Source organism: Rhinolophus sinicus, chromosome 13 (genome assembly GCF_057876585.1).
Source record: "Rhinolophus sinicus isolate RSI-liver-muscle chromosome 13, RSI-T2T, whole genome shotgun sequence".
In the NCBI taxonomy this organism is placed as follows: Eukaryota; Metazoa; Chordata; class Mammalia; order Chiroptera; family Rhinolophidae; genus Rhinolophus; species Rhinolophus sinicus.
Window position 1 is genome coordinate 61,605,244 of NC_142513.1, and position 19,445 is coordinate 61,624,688.

The 19,445-nt window shown below is 55.9% G+C and overlaps 1 protein-coding gene across 3 annotated transcripts; it reads right to left on the reverse strand.

Moving 5' to 3' along the window:
• Positions 1 to 1,347: 1,347 nt before the first annotated feature.
• Positions 1,348 to 17,740, reverse strand: CTXND1 (cortexin domain containing 1). 3 transcript variants are annotated; one of them, XM_074317648.2, is made up of 4 exons: positions 16,909 to 17,740; positions 11,392 to 11,662; positions 5,199 to 5,334; positions 4,757 to 4,769 (listed from the first exon to the last, which is right to left on the reverse strand). In XM_074317648.2, exons 1-3 carry the CDS (start codon positions 17,130 to 17,132, stop codon positions 5,215 to 5,217), a joined length of 615 nt encoding a protein of 204 aa, XP_074173749.2. In that variant the 5' UTR covers positions 17,133 to 17,740; the 3' UTR covers positions 4,757 to 4,769; positions 5,199 to 5,214. The 3 variants fall into 3 exon arrangements, with proteins under 3 accessions (XP_074173751.1, XP_074173749.2, XP_074173750.2); XM_074317650.2 differs by lacking the exon at positions 11,392 to 11,662 and having other exon boundaries at positions 1,348 to 4,769; positions 16,909 to 17,345; XM_074317649.2 differs by lacking the exon at positions 11,392 to 11,662 and having other exon boundaries at positions 16,909 to 17,395.
• Between the last annotated feature and the right edge of the window lie 1,705 nt (positions 17,741 to 19,445).

Genomic DNA, 19,445 nt, shown 5'->3' on the forward strand with positions numbered 1-19,445 from the left:
CGGCATGTCTGATAAGCCCAGGGGTACCCTCCTTGCTGAGGGAAGTGGGCGCTAATAGCCTGTGGCATTAGTGTTGTCACAATTGTCAGGATGTTGTCAGAGGTGGCAGAGGCTGGAGTGCAGACTGAGAGCCAGGCTTCGGGGGCTCGGGGGCACGTCATTGTCGTGGGAATACTGATGATTTCACAGGATCAGGGTGGGCTGACGGCCATTGCCCTGGAGAGTTCACACACACACAAGGGGAAACGGCAGACCTAGAATTCATAGCCTCAGCCGCGGAGTCAGGCGTGGGTGCAGCGGTCAGAATCGTAGGCTTCACTTAGCGGCAGGACAGACACGGCGAAGGGTCTCAGCCGAGGTCTGGGCTGCTTTGCTGGGCTCCACGCCAGTTGGGGGTGAGGGTGTGTGTGGGTGTGTGTGTGTGCGCGTGTGTGTGTGTGTGTGTGTGTGCGTGCTCGCGAGTGCGCGCCCATCCAAAGCGTTACTGAAGAGGGTTTAAGGGGAGAATATTGGCAGAGTTGGGCAGGGTTAAGGGAAATGAGGGGATGGCCAGCCTCCAGGGACAGGCCACCGTGCGAAGCCGTCAGCGCCTCCATCTGAAGCGACGAGAAGGAGACATGTTCCCAGGACCTGGCGGGAGCTGCTGCAGTGAGAAGGGAATCGCCCAACAGATGCCGTGGCCGCAGGTGGCCAGCGAAGCGCCTGCACCAGCTGCAGCCCAGCAGGAATGGGGGGGAAGTTGCACCCTGACGGCCCCCACCCCTGCCCTCTGGACACAGCCTGCCTGCCTTTGTGCTGTTTGAACACAACGCCTGGGCCTGTGGATGTGCAGTCAGGGGCTCACCTGCGCGCCTCTCGGCAGACTGGGCCCCGCAGGGCACCGCATGTCCCCCGTCGTGCACGGCAGGACCGGTCTTCAGCAGCGAGGCTGCGGGGCTTGCAGCCGCGCCAGTGGACACACGGGCTTTGCAATGCCCTCTGCCTGCTGTTTGCACGCAGCCCCTTTGGATCGAGCCAGCCTCTGGAATTGGGGGACAGTTTCATGGGAGAGGGACACACGGCCCTTTTGATTCAGTAAGGACACGCAGACATTCGAGCGACTCACTGGGAAACATGACGTGGAAACGATGGGCCCAGATCCCGGGCTGGCAGAGCCGGTGTCCTATTCTATCAGCCGGTCTGAGCATCTGCAGGGTCACATTTGTCCTAGGGACTCACGCTGACTTCCTGCTGCTGCCGGGGCCGCGACCTCCCATCCCTGGGGCTGCTGTCCCTTTCCACATTGCATCCCTTCATTCGCCCACCTCCCAGATGTCATCATTGTCCCCAGATAGCACTGCCATGAAGTGGGTTGTCTACCAGACTTTATTACGAAGGCCCTGCAGGAACAGGAAGGGCTGCACAGGGCCCCGTGCAGGCAGCGACTTACACCGGCCGCCAGACACCACTGTCTGGACAACCCGCCGTCCTTCCGTTCCCTGGGGCGGGGAGCTCCTCCGTGGCCACATATTCCGCAGTCCTGGTCATGGCCCACTTCAGAGGCCCCGCGGAGTGCTTTCACTTCCGCTCTGCCAGCTTCCCGTCTGCAAGAATTCTGTGCATTTCTTTTGCTGGACAGTTCTTCTCTCTCTCCACAGCCCCAAACTTCACATCAGCCAGCCAGAGACGGGAGAAGGCGCTCTGGTCACAAAGGACTAGCCCCTCCCTCCTTGAGGTATCCCCAATACCATCGAGCCCTTGGCTCTCCCTCCCCCATGTGTCTCTTAGGTGGAGGGGGTGCAGCTTCAGTACCTGCTCTCCGTTGTCCTGAGCCAGCACCCAGGGACCAGCGTATCTGTCTTTCCCTTTTTCCTCTTGCTGCATGTATCACAGGATAAAGGAAAGCAACCCAAGTGCGTACTTAGTAAGCGCCTGGATCATTCTGCACGTGCTCTACACGGCGTGGCTCGTCGCCCCTGACACGATGGCTGGGAAGACGGCAGCAGAAACACACTTAGGACGGAACTTGAGAGTCTGATTTACATTATGTAACTGATGGCATTTATGGGGAAAAAAAACCTTGGGTGTGGACAGGATTTGAAGGGAACATACCGACACACAATGAAAATCACTGTTTTGTGGGAGGCTTGGGTGGAGACTGATTTTTAAATTTTCTGTCCTTTCCAAAATGTTATGTCCCCTTTCAACCACAACAAAAGAAGAGTGAAGGTCGGGTGGGAACCACTCTAGGTGTGGAAAGGAATTATTGGGACCACGGGATCCCAGGGCAGTGCCTCTCAACCATCATTGTGCACACAGGTCACGGGGTGGTCGTGCTGGTAGGTTTGGGGCGCCACCCCCGGGATTCTGATCCTCTAGGTCTGGAGAAGGGTCATGACTTGGGGTTTCCCACAAGCTCCTCCGTGTTGCAGACACTGTGGGTCCTTCGCCGCCATTTGAGCAGCGGGTCCTAGGACACCCTGGTTTTCACTCCTAAGAGATCGGAGCAGCTCTGGGAGGTCTCCACGACCGCTCTGTCCCTTCGGATCTGCCACCGCATGTGTCTCTGGATGGGAGCTGGGTGAGAGCTGGTTCTGACGTACATTATCGTCCACGCCGATGGGCCTTTCCAGAAGCGCCTGGTGTTGCTGAGGTAGGCTGCAGAGTGAAGGCTGCGGCGGCCGGCTGAGTGCTCAGGTCCCTGCCCTCGGTCCCCGCCCCCCGACACAGTGTCGTGCGTCTGGGTCCACGGCCTTGGCCAGCTGTCCCTTTGTGCATCCCACATAGTGTATGTGGGTGCGGGGGTGGGGGGGGGGGGCGTGGAACAGTTGGCTGCGCCCTGGAATGCTGCCTGAACAGCTGTGGCTTTGTTCACTCTCAGGGGTCACCAAGACGTGACAGTGCTTTGGAAACCCGTTTCCCAGGTGGCCTGGGTTGGAGTGGGACCTGTGGCTGGGGCGCAGTGGTGGGAAGGGGGCCTTGCGCTTCCTCACAGCTGCAGGTCCCTTAGGGTGGCCGAAGGCCATGCCTCGGAGCCGTGGGGTGATGCATTCAGAGGAAGGGGCGTCTGGCTGGTCCCGTTCACCCCACAGCACGTGTGCACACTGGTGGCGATGACAATTACATACGCAAATTAATAGACACTGTGTCCCTTGAGGTCAGGAGCTGGGAGAGGTTGCTGTGAGCTTTCCTCTGACTGGGGTCCTGGCTGGAGGTTTGGCCTGTGGGAGGCTGAGGAGAACCAGGGGGCGGGGGGGGGGTACCCAGAACCTCGGCTCCTCCAGCCAGCCCCCTGGCTTCTCCTGGGGGGTGGGATCAAGGAAGGACAGGATGGTTTGCCCGAGAACTTTCACGCCATCCTCACAACCACTTCGTGAGGTAGATGTGACTCCCCCACTTGGCGGATGAGGAAATGGGGGCTCAGAGAAGCTGAGTTATTTGGGGTCGTATCGCAAGGAAGTAGAGGAGTTGGGACTTGGGATCATGTTTGTGGGCTCTGCTGTGACGTCATAGTAGGGGACGGGCTGCGAGGGGGGTGGAGGGTGGGAGCAGGGGGGAGCGAGGCCCCGGGAGAGTCCATATCCGCAGCTCAGTCCTTGCCCCCACGGGCAGGGCTTTTCCTCTGCATCGGAACCCGGGGGAACGGAGGCACCGAGAGGTGAAGGGACCTGTCACGGTCACACAGCCTTTGAGTGAGTGACAGGACTAGAACCCCGGTCTCCCCATCCAGTATCCATGCTGTAGACTCTCAAGAGGTTACTGGGTGGAATCACTTTGTGTGAAGAAAAATCAGTAAACGTGACCAAAGGACATGAGTATTAACCATGACCTCGCCACCTGGTGGGACTCTGCAGCCACTAGCAGTGACGGCTGTGAAGGGTGTCGGGCGGGATGGGCACGTGTCCGTGCTGTGAATGGCTGATACGATACCGTGCATGTTGCCAGTGTGACTCTTTAAAAAAATATATGTGTGAAAAAGGCTGGGAGGAAGTATTGCAAAATGGTGACTTCTGGGAGGTGGGATTACAAGTGTTATTTTCCCCTTTTCCTTCTATTTTTCTGTATTTCCCCAAATTTCTAAAATGCACATCTCATTTTTAACAGGAAAAATATACCCCTCTCTGTTTAAAAAAAAATACGGCTGGGAAGCAGCCCGATGCCCTGTGTGAGATTTCGGGTGAGGCCCCTTCCGTCTCCTTTCCCGCCTCGCCACCCGCCGCGCCGCTGGCCCATGGGAAGGGCTGGGGCCCGGGGGGACCTGTGCTGGGAGACACGTGCTCATGGCACTTTAAGGGCAGGCGGTCTCCTTAGGACGAGACCACTGTGCTGTGATGGTGGGTGTCTGCACGGGGGCGTGGGGAGTGGACCACCCCACGGTCACAGCGGTTCCCGGACCGGCCATGGCGGGAGTGTCCACGGCACCCCGAGCCTGTCCTCCGGTGCTTGTGGGAGAGCAGGGGACGCCACGGTGCACGTCCCCCGCCGGGCGCCGAGCCTGGCCCTTGTGTCCAGGGCCTGCAGGCCGGTGGCACCTCCCGGCAGCCCTCAGTCGTCCAGGTGTTGCTCTTCCCAGGTGGACGTGGGGATGGCGCTGTACGGGTCCATGATGACCTTGGCGCAGCGGATGATCATGACGACGAGGAAGAGGCAGAGGAAGACGAAGCAGGCCAGGGTCAGCCCCTTGTCCACGTCCACGTAGACGGGCTCGGGCGTGGGCTCCTCCATCGCGCGGCGTTGGCAGCTGCGGGCTCCTCGTCTGGCTTGGGGTTGGCTGGTACCATCTTCCACCCCTGCGGAGAGCCAGGCAGTGGGCGGTCGGGCCCCCAAGTCCCCCCGGAGGGACAGCTTGTGGCTGCCCCGCCCCCCACAGAGCCGCCGTCAGTGTCGGCAGCCCTGCATCTCGGAGCCGCTCACATCCAGTGAATTGTGAGCCGCACGGCAGCCCTGGGGGCAGGTTAGCCAGGCAGCGTCTGCCCGTTTTACACATGGACACAGGTCCAGAAAGGGAAGTAACTTACCCAAGGTCCCACAGCCCAAAGCCTAGGCCTCTGCACGTCTCCCTCTCCTCTGCAGGTCCATGTCCCTTTCCCCCCTAGAGTTTCAGGAGGACACACCTGCCTAGGCCTCTGCCAGCAGGTCCTGGAGTCTCTGTAACCACAGGGGACTGTCCCCTCGCTCAGATCTTGTCTCCCTCTCACCCGTCCCCAGCGGGCACTGACCTGCTGGTCGGAGTGGTCACCACTTCATCAGGGCCACTGGATGGGCTGGCACCCTGGGTCCGCTCGTTGCACGAGGGAGGGGCACTGGCTGGACATGGCAGCCGGCAGCCAGGACAGCAGCGCGGGGACCACGGGGCTGAAACACAGCAGGACAGAAGGAGGCGGTTACTTCCCCGGACGCCAGCCCACGGCGTCCCCTGGCCTGCACGGCTCCTCCCTGGGCACAGTGCGGGGAGCTGCCACCCTGCATTCCACTGCTGCTCTTGCTTCCCCTCTCTGGTTAAAAGGAGAACATTTAAACAGTTTTTGTTGATAAAACACGCATCACATAAAATTCACCATCTGCACCGTTTTGAAGTGTGCAGTTCAGTGGCACTAAGTGCATTCACTTTGCTGTGTGGCCGTCGCCACCGTCCACTCCCAGAACTCTTTCCGTCTTGCAAAAGTGAAACCCAGTAAACACTAACTCCCCGTGCCCCCTCCCCCTGTCCCTGGCGACCACCATTCTGCTTCCTGTCTCTGTGAATTTGGCGACTCAGGGTCCCTGATAGAACAGAAATCATACAGTACTTGTCTTTTTGTGACTGGCTTGTTTCACTTGGCGTAATGTCCTTAAGGTTCATCCACGTTGTGGCAGGGGTCAGTGTCCTTCGTTTTGAAGCCAGAATAATATTCCACTGTCTGGATGGACCACATTTTGCTTATCTAGTCATCTGTTGATGGACATGTGGGGTGTTTCCACCTTTAGTGGACACAGCTACTGTGCACGTGGGTGGACGGGAATCTCTCTGAGACCCTGTTTCAACTCTTTTGGGTGCAACTCTAGAAGTGGAACGGCTGGATCCTATAGTAATTCTGTATTTAATTTTGTGAGGATTAAATTGAAATGGGACGTTTTTGCATAAATAACACTTGTACACAGTTCAAACTTTTAAAAGTGCAAAGAGGAAACAGTGCCAAGCAGTTCTGTACCTGGATCCACAGCGTCCAGCTCATCTCGAGACGCAACCACTGTTAAGACGTCCTCACACACCTTCTCATGTGTCTTAGCTCTTCCGGTTTTCCCTTCAGCTCCACTTTTCAGTTGTGGAATTCCCATTCGATCCTTGAAAAAAAACTTCCCAGGTCTGGAGTGAAATTTCCCACCTTGGTACCTACTTTCTTAAACATATTAATCCCAATTTTTTAAAGACCACATTTGAGAATTCTGATGTGTTGGTCGTCTGTGGGTCTGTTTCTATTGCTGATGTTTTCCTTTTGATTCAATTTATTGATGTATCTGATGAAAACCTCCCTGGGACACTGGGCAGCTGTGTTGGCTCTGGATGGTGTTCTCTTCGTGGAGGGGGTTTACCCGTGTCTGGTGAACAGCTAGAGATCTGGCAGGTCCCCTGGAGGTCCCTCGAGGTGGGGTGGGGTCTACTTGTTCACGAGGCTCGTGGCTGCTTCTGCTGTGACAACACAGGTGTTGCTGTCCAGGGTTCTGAAGTGAGAACCAGGGGCGTTTGCGATGGCTGTTCTTTCTTGGCATGTCTTGAATTGTAGTGTTGCTGCTTTCAGACAAATGCAAACTGTATGAGGTAAACTCCTCAGGATTATTCAGCAACGGAGGTTGGATTCTGTGCTGTGGAATGCGAGAGCATGAACCTGCGGCCCATGCCGTATTGGTTATTTGCCGGTACCCTTCAGGGATGGTGTGGAAGCCCAGGCCTGGAGGGGAGCACGTGTGTTTGGTCAAAGTTCCATGACTCCTTTGCTCAGGAGTTTCGCAGGATAGCCACTGTAGCACTGCTGTAACAGTGAAGAACTGGGCAGGAACTGAATGTCAGTATTCAGTGGTTCCTACAGCCGTGGAAAACTGTGTCATGGAATGCTCTGAGGCACTTGAAAAGAAACACACACGTGCGCGCGCGAAAGAGGTCTGGGAAATTTTGTTAAGGAAAAAGATAAGCTGAGGAACCGTCCCCCACATGTGGTATGATTTGTGTAAAATACAAAGCAACGGTACATGTCAGTGTATGTCCATGTGTTGGGGTGGGAGGTTAGTGCCGGACTCACTGCCAGGGCAAGAGCCGCTTTCGGTGTTTGAGAAATGTAAGCCGTAGCAAAGTCCTAACGGTAACCGTCACCAGTGCCTGCAGTTCCGTGGTGCAGAATTTGCCACTGTTACCTAACCCTGTCTGCCTTGTTGTCTGCTTTCCTGACTGTATCCTCCACGGGAACCCCACTTCCTCCCACCCTCTCCAGCAGTGGGAGCGTCTGGAGTGTGGTCCGTGGCTGTCACTCTTGGGTTCCTTGGACCCTGCTTTCAGAACACTGACCTCGTCCCCTCCCTCCGTGTCATAGATGGAGAGACCAGAATGCAGGGGGAAGAGGGTTTTCTCAGTGCCTCAGAGCAACAGTGCAGCTGCGCGTGGAGCAAACCCACGTTTCTGACCCCAGCCTTTGGGCCTCAGGCCTGTGGCGCTGGTCATGGTGGCTCTCGGGGAAGCAGGAATGGGCTGGCATTTCACAGCAGGACTCAGCGTGGCCTCCCAAACCCCGACTGGGAAATACCAGGTCCAGGGTGTAGCACGGGAAACCCCACGCAGATTGGAGCTCTCAGACCCAGGGGACTGCCTGGGGACCCTCCCCTGTCTTGTCCGGGGCAAGGACAGCGTCCTGACACCCGGGGCCTAACCCAGAGGAGAAGAACAGTGTTCTCAGCTCCTTCCGGCGTGGGGGAGGCCAACACTCGGGAACTTAGAGAACAGATTCGCCTCCCCGCCCTCCAGATGGAGTATGCTCGTTAACCTGAAGTGCCAGGCGGGCGCAAGTCCCCAGCTGTCCCCAGCTCCACTTCAAAGGGAGGACATGACACCCAGGAGAGGATGCAGCATCCTCAGCTGCCACTGGGAGCAGAGGGGCTGCTTTCCCACAGCCAGCCCAGCGTTCCTGCCACGTCTGCATCGCTCTGCAGCGCAGACACTGCACGGGCCCCGCGCTCCATCTGCCCGCTCCTTGAGGCGGCTGGACAAGAACTGGCTTCCGAGTCGGGGACGCTGATCTGGGGAGTGGGGGACCCCCAAGGGAAATGGCTGCTGGGCCAACCAAGGATCTGTGAAAGCGTGCTCTTTCTGGGTGGGGGTGCAGCAGAGCCAAACAGAAAAGGCCGTGAGTTGGAACATGCAATCTTTGTCACACACAGAGGCCAAGAGCCTGGACGTGTGAAGGGTTTCTTCTGTGAGCACCGACTACTGCAGCTTCCATCTGCCGGCGCTCGGGGTCCTTTCAGCCCCCCCCCCCCCCCCCGGAAGGAGGCTGTGTGAAGCGCAAGGCCCGTGGCCCTGCCCTGCCAGCCGGAGCGAAGGTCGGCCAGCACAGCCAGCAGGGCCTGGCTTTGGGAGTCCCCAGGGCCGCCTCGGGGGCCTGGCTGTCAGGGGCTGTTGTAAGTCGTTCCAGCTTGCTTGATGCAAAGGTAGATTTCTGCAAGGTGCAGTGGCAGGCACACATCAGGCAGTGGCCACGCTGATGGTGCCAGGGCACTTTGCCACCCAGGGAATGCCCTTGGCCCGCTCTCAGCTTGGCTTGCTCTCTGGACCAGGCCGAGGATCCCTGGAAGGGGAGGCGTGGGTAGTCTCTTGGGGGCGCGAGTGTGAAGGGTGCGGGTGGGTGGAAGCCTGACGGTGGAGTCTTCGCAGCCGCAGCAAACGCCTTGGACAAGAGGCCAGAGCTGTTCTCAAGGGCGAGGCGGCAGTGGCCTTCCTTCTGTTCCTGCAGAATTCCGGGTGCAGAAGCATCTTGCTCTTTGACCCCCACGGGGCATAGTGCATCCCACTGGGTGGCCAGCGAGGGGTAGAGTGTGCGGACGTGGCTGTGTCAAACTGGGCTTAGTCCGCCAGTCTGCAGGCTCCCGTGGCCATGGGCAGTGCCACCCATCCCCCGGGCCGTCAGCGTACATGCAGCAGAGAACATGGGAGAGCGTTCGCACACGCGGGAAGGGCTGCGAAGGCTCCTGGGGAGCGGCAGTGGGTGTGCCAGGAGTCCGCTGCCCCAGCCATCTGGACCACGAGGCATCGCGCTCTGCTTGGATGTGTGCACTGTGCCAGCCCAGCTGCCCTGCTGTCCACCTTCTGTGCCGAGACCGTCATTCAGCACCTGGCTGAACGTCACGTCCCGGTCACCACGGGTGCAGGAATGGGGACATCACTCAGCACGTTATTATTAATTACCCTTCTGGGTTTAGAGTCCTTGAAAGTGTCTGCTTGTTTTCTGCTGAACGTGAAGCCGCCCTGCTCATCCTCTGCCAATACTTTCTCTCCTCTGAGACCCGCAAGCAAGACTCAGGTGAGCAGAGGAGGCCAGACAGTTTATGAGCAAAGCCCCACACTCAGGATGCAGGAGAGGGGACGTGTCAAAGATGGCAGAAGCTCCAGTCGTACTTTTCATGATTCTTGAGATGCCAGACCGCAAGGCCAGCAGCCTGACACCCGGGGGGCTGCAGGGGCTGGGTGGCAGCCTTGTGCTCGCTCCTCAGGCACACAGAGCCCCCCACATTCTCCCAGGAGGACATGCAGCTTGTCAGAGGTCTCTGCTTCAGGACTCGTCCAGCATCGGCCTGGTTGAAGATGGGGCAGATGCTCTCCTGAGCCTGTGCACCAAAGACGGACGCAGGGCTCTGTGCACAGTTCTGGCCGTCAGGAAGAGTGAGCGAGACCCAGGCGCTGCCCTCTTCGATCCCCACAGGGTGACACAGTGACTCGGAACCGCGCTTCTAATGCATTTCTGGTGGGGCTGGCCCCGGAGCCCTGTGGGCGGGGTCTTTCCCGCAGCCGAGAGTAAGTGCAGCCCTAATACTGTTAGGCGCCTTCCCCTTCGGATACACGATGTCATCTATTCCAGCCGCCTCCATGGAGATGGAGAGCGGAGGGCGGAGAGCAGGAGCTCATCCCAGGGTTTGGAATCTCAGCCCAAATCCCATTTACTAGCAATGCAATTTGGGCAAATTATTTATCCTCTTTGGTCAGTTTCCACCGAGGTAAAACGGGTGACTATGAGGGCACCGAGCGCCTAGAGTCGGGTGAGGCTTAGTTAGAGGAGTGACATCACACAGCAGCGAGGACTGTGTCCCCCGGAGATAACGGCATGGACCGCGGCCCTGTCATGCATTCTGTGCTGTCCAGGCGAGGGCTTGTGGCTGAGCCACGTGGGCACATAGGCCGTGGTGCCAAGGCCCCAGGCTCGGCCCCAGCCAGCCCTCCAGCCACGCTGCCCATGACCATCTTGTGTTTACCTCAGGACTGAAGAGGCCATTCTGGTTATTTATTCAGTCGGGTGGCGGGTGGGGTGGGGGCCACGGAAGGTTCCTTCACTCCCATGTCCGGTGTCCACGCTGGGGCTGGGACAGCAGACTCCTCAGGCATCGTCCTCCACAAGTGGTCTCCATGTGGAGGCTTCAGAGTGGCAGACCCGACACGACCACTCGAGGGCCACAGAGCGAGAGTCCCCAGACAGACCAGCAATCGCCGCGTGGCCTTTCCTAACCCGGCCTGGAAGTTAGAGCCCCTCTTCTGCCACATTTTTTCCCACCGAGGCAGCTACAAAGGCCCCCAGGATCAATGGGAGGGGACATGGATGCCACCACTCAATGGGGTGCGTGTCAAAGAATTGTGGGCATGTAAGGTCACCGAGGCTCTGTCCTGTCTGACACATGCTCTCGCCCTGAAATGCCCCTGCCTACCTCTGCTGCTGAAATTGCTCAGAGCCCTCGTCACATACTCTCTCCAAGGTCTTTCCTGGTCCTGTGCGTCCACCACCACTGAACCCCACAGCCCCCTGTTGTTTCCTGGGCTTCTTACTGATTCCGGTTGTGGAAACAAGCAAATAAACAAGACCAGAGAGGTGTAGAGGGGAAGAAACTGGAGGGACCTCTGAGAGGACATTTATGGCGTCATTTATAGGTACCTCTTAGATCCGTCTTGCATATTCTTCAGGATTTCCCCAAGACGTCTAGAAAGTACATCTATAACTTGAGTAATCAGAAAAAGATTTTTTCCAGAACTAGTACATTTAAAAATAGATGGTAAATGTTTCTTGCTCTGAACCCAAATCTTAATAACTCAGCTATTAAGCTATTAAAATCCTCATCCTCCAGAGAAGCAAATTGTCTGCAACTCCAAAGCTTACTCTATAAAAAAGACGGAAAAAAAAATACCGTAAGACAGATCCAGGGTGAACAGAGAATCTTCCAGATGTGTAGACTGAAATCGGAGCAGCTTTGGACGTTTCTGGCCAAGGAGTCATGGTTAGAAGACGCGCTTGCCTCAGCCCTTGGGGCGTGGATGGGTCTCTCCCCAGAGATGGGCTCCGCTGTCTGTCCTTCCGTGATTTCCCAGGACTGTGTCGTGAAGATTGAGGCCACCACCAGCCTCAGACGGTGGGGCTTTGGCTGCAGGCAGCAGTGACAGCCGGCTGTGTCGTGACTCCTGTGGAGAAGAGATTAGGGAGCACTCTGTGTGACGCCCGCCCGGGCGGGAGTTAATGTGTGTCTCGAGGTCTGAAGGAGAAAGAGGGCGTCTGTCCAGACAGAATGAGCTGCGGCGTCAAGGGATTCGTGGGGGAGATCAAGCCAGAGTGCAGACCGCTGACTCCCCAGGCAGGGTGGCTGGTTCTCAAACTTGAGCTGCTAACGTGTGCCGTGTACCGTGCCTACCAGCCCCTCGGGGAGCTGGTTAAAACGTGCCTGCAGCCCTGTGCTGGGAGGCCTGGTTCAGGGCTGCAGGGTTGGGCCTGACGGCATTGGGAGCCTCCCCACTCATCCTTCCAGGATTTCTCTGCTGCGTTCTCGCCGTGCGGGCTATGTGTTTACGGTCAGACCCAGGCTCCACACACGGCTCCGGGCCTGCTCTGTGAGAAGCAATGGCCTTAGTTCCCAGTCTCCTCTGTAAGCTCCTCCGAAAACTTAGAGGTCGGTGTGCAGCTCTCCAGTGGACCCATGAGGAAACCGCAGCTTGGAGCAGTGGGGTGACGTGTCGGTGGTCACACAGCTGTCAGCGGGAGAGGCTCCCATGCTCCCCGGGGAGAATCGCTCCAAGGTTCTGGAATTTGTGGGGTTTCGAAGCCTGGTCACTCCCGCCACCATCTGTCCGCCATCCTGACCACATTCCACATGTAGGAAGCCCTTCCCTTAAATTGCTCCCCACCCGCCACCGCCTCTGCGTCTGAGGATCTGGTGAGTGGTCAAAGGGTCCCTCCTTGGATTCGCAGTGGGGGTCCCCCTCTGCAGAGGGTTGGTGACACTGGGCAGGTGGGGAGCGGAGTGTAAGAGGGGCAGTCAGGTCTGAAGAGTGGTCGGACCCATGAAATACAGCCTGCCCCCCACCTGCCCCTCGCGAACCCACACCCCGTATCTTCCTCAGGAGTATTCTCAGACAGCAGAGGAGGGATATTAGGAGACAGCTGTCACTGGGCGTGGACATCCATCAACAACAGCGTCCTTGCCTCCATGGGGATGTGGCTGCTGGAGAGAGGCAGGGCTCTGCAGGCTCAGCTCGCTTCCAGGGGCGATGTTTCTATTCGCCTGCAGACCCTGAGTGAGTCCGTGAACATTTTAACTGGGACACAGGAAGGGGAGCACACCGCTGACTGTCAGGAAACAGCTCTGCCTTGTGGGTGGGTGACGCTGATGGAACCCAGGTCACTTCCTGGCCGCTGAGTCCAGAATGTGCGTCTGTCCATCCATGTCCCCTGGGAGACGGCCTCGCAAACGTCGGTTATTAGGAGAGGGGAACAGACTGTTCCCACGGGCAGGGTCAGCTCGGAAGCTGAGCGGCCAGATGGAGGTTTAGATGGCAGGTCCCTCCATGCCCGCCAGGGACCAGGTGTGGTGGCTGTCCCCACGCACGTCGCCCCGTCGCTGTGCTGTGCGCCTGTGGCTTAAAGGAGGGGTGTGCGGGAAAGGTGAGGGGCTGTGCCCCTACTCCTGGAGCTGAAAGCTCATTGTCTTCCTGTTAGTAGCCGACAAAATACCTTCCATGCGCCAGCCACGGGCTGTTGTTGAGGACTCGGAAGCCTCCTTCTGGCTCCGTGGGAAAGAGCGTCATGATTGATTAGCCATGTCTGCTCTGGGCGAGGGAGGCACGGCACGCCTGGCGTGTGACATCTATCTGCCGTCTTCTAGAACACGGGAGTGCTGTCTGAGCCAAGGGGAAGGGCGGGTGGCCAGAGGGAGCTGGGCGTGATGATACAGGACATACGCTTCCAGGCCACTTATCAGCTATCGATGCCAAGGGCAGGGTGACAAGCAGATGTCACCACGCGTGCCACCTGGGGTCAGCTCGTCATGGCCCCCTGAGCCTGAAAGGTCATGTCTGTGAAAGGACATGGTGTTTCAGTCCCCAGGGTCTGCCCGGGCCTGGATTGTGGGAGTCTGTTTTTGTGACCCTGCTGTCACCTCTAGGGGGGACACAGGGTTTCTTTCCATCACGCCACCACGGCAGGGATGAAATGCCATGGTGGAGTCCGTGCGGTGCTCTGAGCCGAGGCCTAGGAGTCACGTCACTTAGAGGAAGGGCCCGGCCTCCCTTCCTGCGTCACACACGCCACTGAGGGGCGGTAACGTGGCCCAGGGGGGTGGTGCTGGTGGGCTGCCTTGTCTTATATTAAAACAAAGATGTGTTGTGGAGTAGAATGAAATATTTAGAAATAATGTAAACACTTAAAAAAATAAAAGAATTTGAAAAGGTTGAAAAACTCCCATAAGCACAGAGTATACACATGAAATGTGAGCCTTGAGGCCCGTCAGTTACTGAGATCCCGGGGTCACGTTCCCTCTTGTCGCGGGGTCAGCACATGGGCAGGACCAGAGGAGAGCGACTTGAGGCTGAAGCCATCTCACCAGGTCTGTTCCCGTTTGAGGGGACACTGCCTTTCTCTGTCGCCCTGAAGTCAGTTTCCCAGGGACTCCACTGGAGGGCTGGCAGCATCCCCTCCCTGGGGACAGCCGGTGCCCTCCAGGAATGCCCAGCCCCAGGGACCCAGGAGCCCTGCAGTCCAGGGCGGACTCAGGAGCAGACCGCGGGACAGAGAACACGAGGGTCTGTGTGCCAGGCTCTCGGTGCGTCTCAGCTGTGATCTGTACAGCCAGCAAAGACGGCATTCGTTCCCTATGTATATAAATGGGGGCCCGGAATCCCAGAAGGAGTTAGGGGCGCCCGTGCAGACACCAGTTACAGAAAGGCTGCTCCCGAGGCCCAAGATGTGAATTCTCTCACGTCATGTCAGCCTCACAAAGTGGAACTGCTATTCGTAGTTGAGTCCAGCTGCATTTTCTCTTTCTCCCTCCTTCCTTCCCTCCCTCCCTCCTTCCTTCCCTCCTTCCTTCCTTCCTCCCTCCCTCCCTCCCTTCCTTCCTTCCTCTCTCCGTGAGCACTGACTTTCAATCAGAATGTTTCCCTTTGAGCAGCCTCAGATGACAGGTGTAGCACAGGTGATCAACATCCGGTGACCCCGGTGTGGAGTCTGCCAGCTCTCCTACCCTGAACTAACCTTGGGGTAATTCACGTTGCTTTTCTGATCCTAAGTTTCCTCACTGGGGATTGGGCGACAGCGAGTATAAAATGCTCAGAGCGTAGGAAGTGACTGACACACAGAACTGGCTGACGCGTTGGTTCTCGTGGGGTTTAGATGAGAGGATGGAAGCTGCAAAGGGCAACTCGCTTAAGGTCGTCCGACCAGTGGCAGGTCAGGACTAAGTGCTGACCCACCGACTGCAAATGCTGGGGTTCCTCCTGCCCCGTGGGCACGAGGTCACCCACCGACTCGGGCTGGTCCTGCGTCATCAAGGGACACACGTCCCTTCCCATGAGCCAGCTCCCTGAAGGAAGGAAGGCTGCGCTGCACTTCAGGAATAGTTCCTTCCAAAGCAATTGAAACATTTGGAAGTGTCGTCACTCTTAATGTTTTAATGTGAACTTCGGTTATCTACGAAATTCATGACCGTGGACCAGTTCCACAGCTTTCAATGCCAAGACGGAGTGCATTATGGTCTTTCACAGTAGCGCTTGTTAGAAGCACTGACCTCAGCGTCTTGGAACCTTGTCAATTTTATAAACACGCTTCTTTCTATTGTGGCCGGACAGGATAATTTCAGGACATTTTCCTTGATAGCATTGCATTTTCCATTAAATCATGGAAATGCTGTTGAATTTGAATGCTACGATGCACGCACCACCTCAGGACTCCAGTTTCTCATCTGTGCTGGGACAATGTGGCCTGGTAATGTAAATATCTCTTGCAGAAAGAGTAACTAGCAAGGCAGTATATTCCGAATGGCTGCCTGTTTCATCAATCCAGTAAGGAAATAAACCGGAAAGATAGGGGGTCCTCTAAACCACAGCTTAGGAACAATCATTGAGCGTCTAGTCAAACTATTTGTTTTTCAAGCTAATTAATGTTCATACTATTTTAAAAACCTTTTATTCCATCGTAACCTTGTTTGTTTTACATTTACATATTCAATAGCGAATGACTAGAAATTTGCTGTAATTTTCTAGATGCATTTGAGTTCAGAGACACATTACGTTTCAAGCATGCATGACTCGTATGTCATTCCGAAGTGAAAAATACAACTGGAAAAAGTGATTGGGCAACTAATCGTTTGGAATGAGCATGTATGAATGCAAAGCTTACATAGAATAAGCAAACAGCCTACCCCCAATTTCCCTTTTGGATAAATGTGAAGTCATTGGTTTCAGGTTTTTTCAGGGCAAGTTTTTCTGCAGTTTTCCTGCTGATGTGTCCTCAAAGGTGGTCCGTATCTTAGGTGGAGCATCCATGAAAATGTGGCCTGAAGCCAAATCCAATTTGTAAATCACGTCTGAGGCCTTAGCTGTGTGGCTTTATGATGTCTTAGACCCACTTGGCAGGTTTTCAAAGACCACAGAGTGAGTCAGGAGGCTCAGAGAGAGGGAAGGTCCAAGGCCACATGTGACCTTAGCATCGAGCCAGAGTCACCCTGGTCTTTCCCAACGGTTTTTCCCTTTCAGAACTTTCCCTGTGGGCAACAGACTATTATAAAATTCAGTTCTATGAAACGGCGGCCAAAATACCACCCAAACCCCTACACTATTGGGAAGGTTGTGTTAGGCTTTCCACCCCAGACCCCAACGCAGCGCAGCTGAGACCTGACTTTGGCAAGGCCGCTGCGGCGAGAACTTTCCCCAGAAGTTACCTCAATGTTGACCTTCACCCCCTACACGGAGAAAAATCCAGTCTGTCACCACTGCTAGCCACAAGAACGGACTGCATTTTAGGCACTGAACTTTACGAGAAGGAATTGCTAACTTTGATTCAGTGTCAACTCACATTGCCCAGACCCCTCGGTGGCAGGGGTCCCGAGCGAGGACCCCCCCGTGGAGAGGTGATGGCTGAGCCAGCGTGACGACGGTGCCTGAACACAGCAGCGCGCTCTCCAGGTGTGGAGACCCGGGGCGCTGCAGCGCAGCGCGGGCCAGCGCGGCCCCGGCCCTCCCCCGACCCAGGCGCACCCCGGGCGCAGCGCCTCCGAGGAGGAGGGGTCCCAGTCTGGGTGGCCACTCGGGTCCCATCGAGGCAGCGGCGGGGCTCAGCTCGACTTCAGCGAGCAGAACCCCTGCCTACAATCGGGGACCCCCTGGTACGCCGCCCTCGCAGCGCAGACGCCCGGCGCGTCCCGGGGCCCCCGCATCCTTACCTGGGGAGGCCGGTCCCCTGCGCTCGGGGGCCCGGCTGGCTGCCGCGCTGTTCGGCGGGGGTCGCGGGAGGCGCGTCCTGGGGACGCGGGGCTGCCAGGGTCTGCCAGGCCCGGCTCGGCGGGCAGCGGCCCGGCTGCGGCTGAGTCAGCGCCCCGGCGGTGCGGGCGTGCCCGGGCCAGCCGCCGAGAGGGGGCTCTGAGCGGAGCGGCAACCGGCCTGGCATTTTAAAGGCGAGGCAGCTGGATGCTGTTCAAGCGGAAACGCAGGAGAAACTTCACCCCCGGCCAGAGCGTGGGCAGCGCGGGGAGGGGGCCGGGAGCCCCTCGCAGGCGCACAGACCAATCTGGGCTTTTGTGATGTGCTCTTGTAAAGCAGTTCCCTTCAGATGTTTCCTCTACAGAAAAGCAGACACCTCTCTCCAAGCCTCCGCCCGCCTTATGCTTAATAGCCAGACAGACGTTTCCATTCAAGTTAGGGAAAGACCAGGAGGCCCCCTTGAATGTCGGGTCAGTGCAGCTAGAGGAGAAAAGAAAAAGGTGTAAAGATACTGAATTGGTGCCTTCGTCAAACTAATACGTGTATTTGCCTTTTTAAACATTGGAAAGTGAGAGAAAAACCATTACTGTTTGCAGCAGATAAACATACGAAATGAACAGTGTTTTTATGCGTGCTACCCCGTTAGAACTAGGAATGAAAAATCCCTTTGTCACTAACAGCAAAACCGTAAGTAAATAGGAATAACCTTTCCAGGGAATATGAAAAGCAAACCAACCAACAAACAAAACCCTCTAGTCTCTACAAAGGGACTAACCAGGACGTAAATGGATGGAGCACGATGGTGACTCTCGGACGAGAAGGGGCGTGTAACCAAATCAGTCTCTGTATCTGCAAACGTACAGCCTCCACCAGATTCCAAGCAGAAGTTTCTTTTTACCCTGACACAGTGATGCCAGGGTGTGTGTGGAATAATAACACGTGAACAGTCAACAGACCGATGATGGAGACGGGTGTGAGGGGAAGTAGCCCACCGGACAGTAAAATGAAGGAATTCTATGTATTCGCACATGGTGAATAAATAAAATGCAACCTCCCAGTGCTTACTCTGGAAGGAAGTGCTTCGTATGTGTCTGTGCATTGGATTGCTCACGGCAGCCCTTAGCAGATTCTACGACTGCTGCTGTCACGTTCAGTCAGAAAATGCATGCCACTCCCAAAGTCACAGCTGGAAGCCGGGGTTCGGGATGTGATGCAGGCGTCTGTGCCCAAACCTTCCTCACTGACACTGCCCACTGCCCTCATCACAAAGCAACAGAATCGAAACAGCGTGTTACTGGACCAGAAACGACTGCTCAGTGGCATAGAACGAAGAGCCCAGAATTAGGAGAACAGAAGAAAGTGTGCTGTTTAAGAGCGTCTTCCCTTTCATAGACTAGATGGATTTTCCCCAGAACGATTTTGGAATAACTGATAGTAATTAGTAGGAGCTGGTTTTCTACCCAGTTCCCCAGACCAAAATAAACCCCAAATCCATTGACTACAGAATGGAAAAAAGGGAAGCCAAAACATAATTGGGTGAATATTGGGTGAATATTTGTTATAAACCTGGGATCGGGAAAGCCTTTCTAAATATATCACAGAACGGTACAGGAAAAGATGGACAGATCTGATGATAAAAAAATCTGAACAAATTTATTTGTGAAAAAAAGATACCATAAACAGTTAAAAAGTAAATGATAGGGGCCGGCCCTATCTAACTGGTGGCTCAGGCAGTTAGAGCTCCATGCTCCTAACTCCGAAGGCTGCCGGTTCAATTCCCACATGGGCCAGTGGGCTCTCAACCACAAGGTTGCCAGTTCAATTCCTTGAGTCCCGCAAGGGATGGTGGGCTCTGCCCCGTGCAACTAAGATTGAACACGGCACCTTGAGCTGAGCTGCCTCCTGGATGGCTCAGTTGGTTGGAGCGCATCCTCTCAACCACACGGTTGCCGGTTCGACTCCCGCAAGGGATGGTGGGCTGTGCCCCCTGCAACTAGCAACAGAAACTGGACCTGGAGCTGAGCTGCGCCCTCCACAACTAAGACTGAAAGGACAACAACTTGAAGCTGAACAGCACCCTCCACAACTGAGATTGAAAGGACAACAACTTGACTTGGAAAAAAAGGCCTGGAAGTACACACTGTTCCCCAATAAAGTCCTGTTACCCTTCCCCAATAAAATCTTAAAAAAAAAAAAAAAAAGTGAACGATAAACTGGAAAAAATATTTGCTGTATAATTTATATTGATTTTTAAATATTCAGGAAAAAAAAGAAACAAAATCTCGGGGGGGATGGGAAATTCCCATTTTTATGAATCAATCTTGCAACATCTTGACATTCTAGGCTCTTTCCAAGCGCGCTTCTCTCTCCTCATTCTGAGCGCCCAGACCCCTGGCCTGGAGAATCCTGCAAGTTCTGTCCTGGTAAATCCCAGGTAGCCGTGTTCGCCTCCTGCCTGCCCCCTAGCGGAACGAACGAGAAGGACAGTGCACTGGACCAA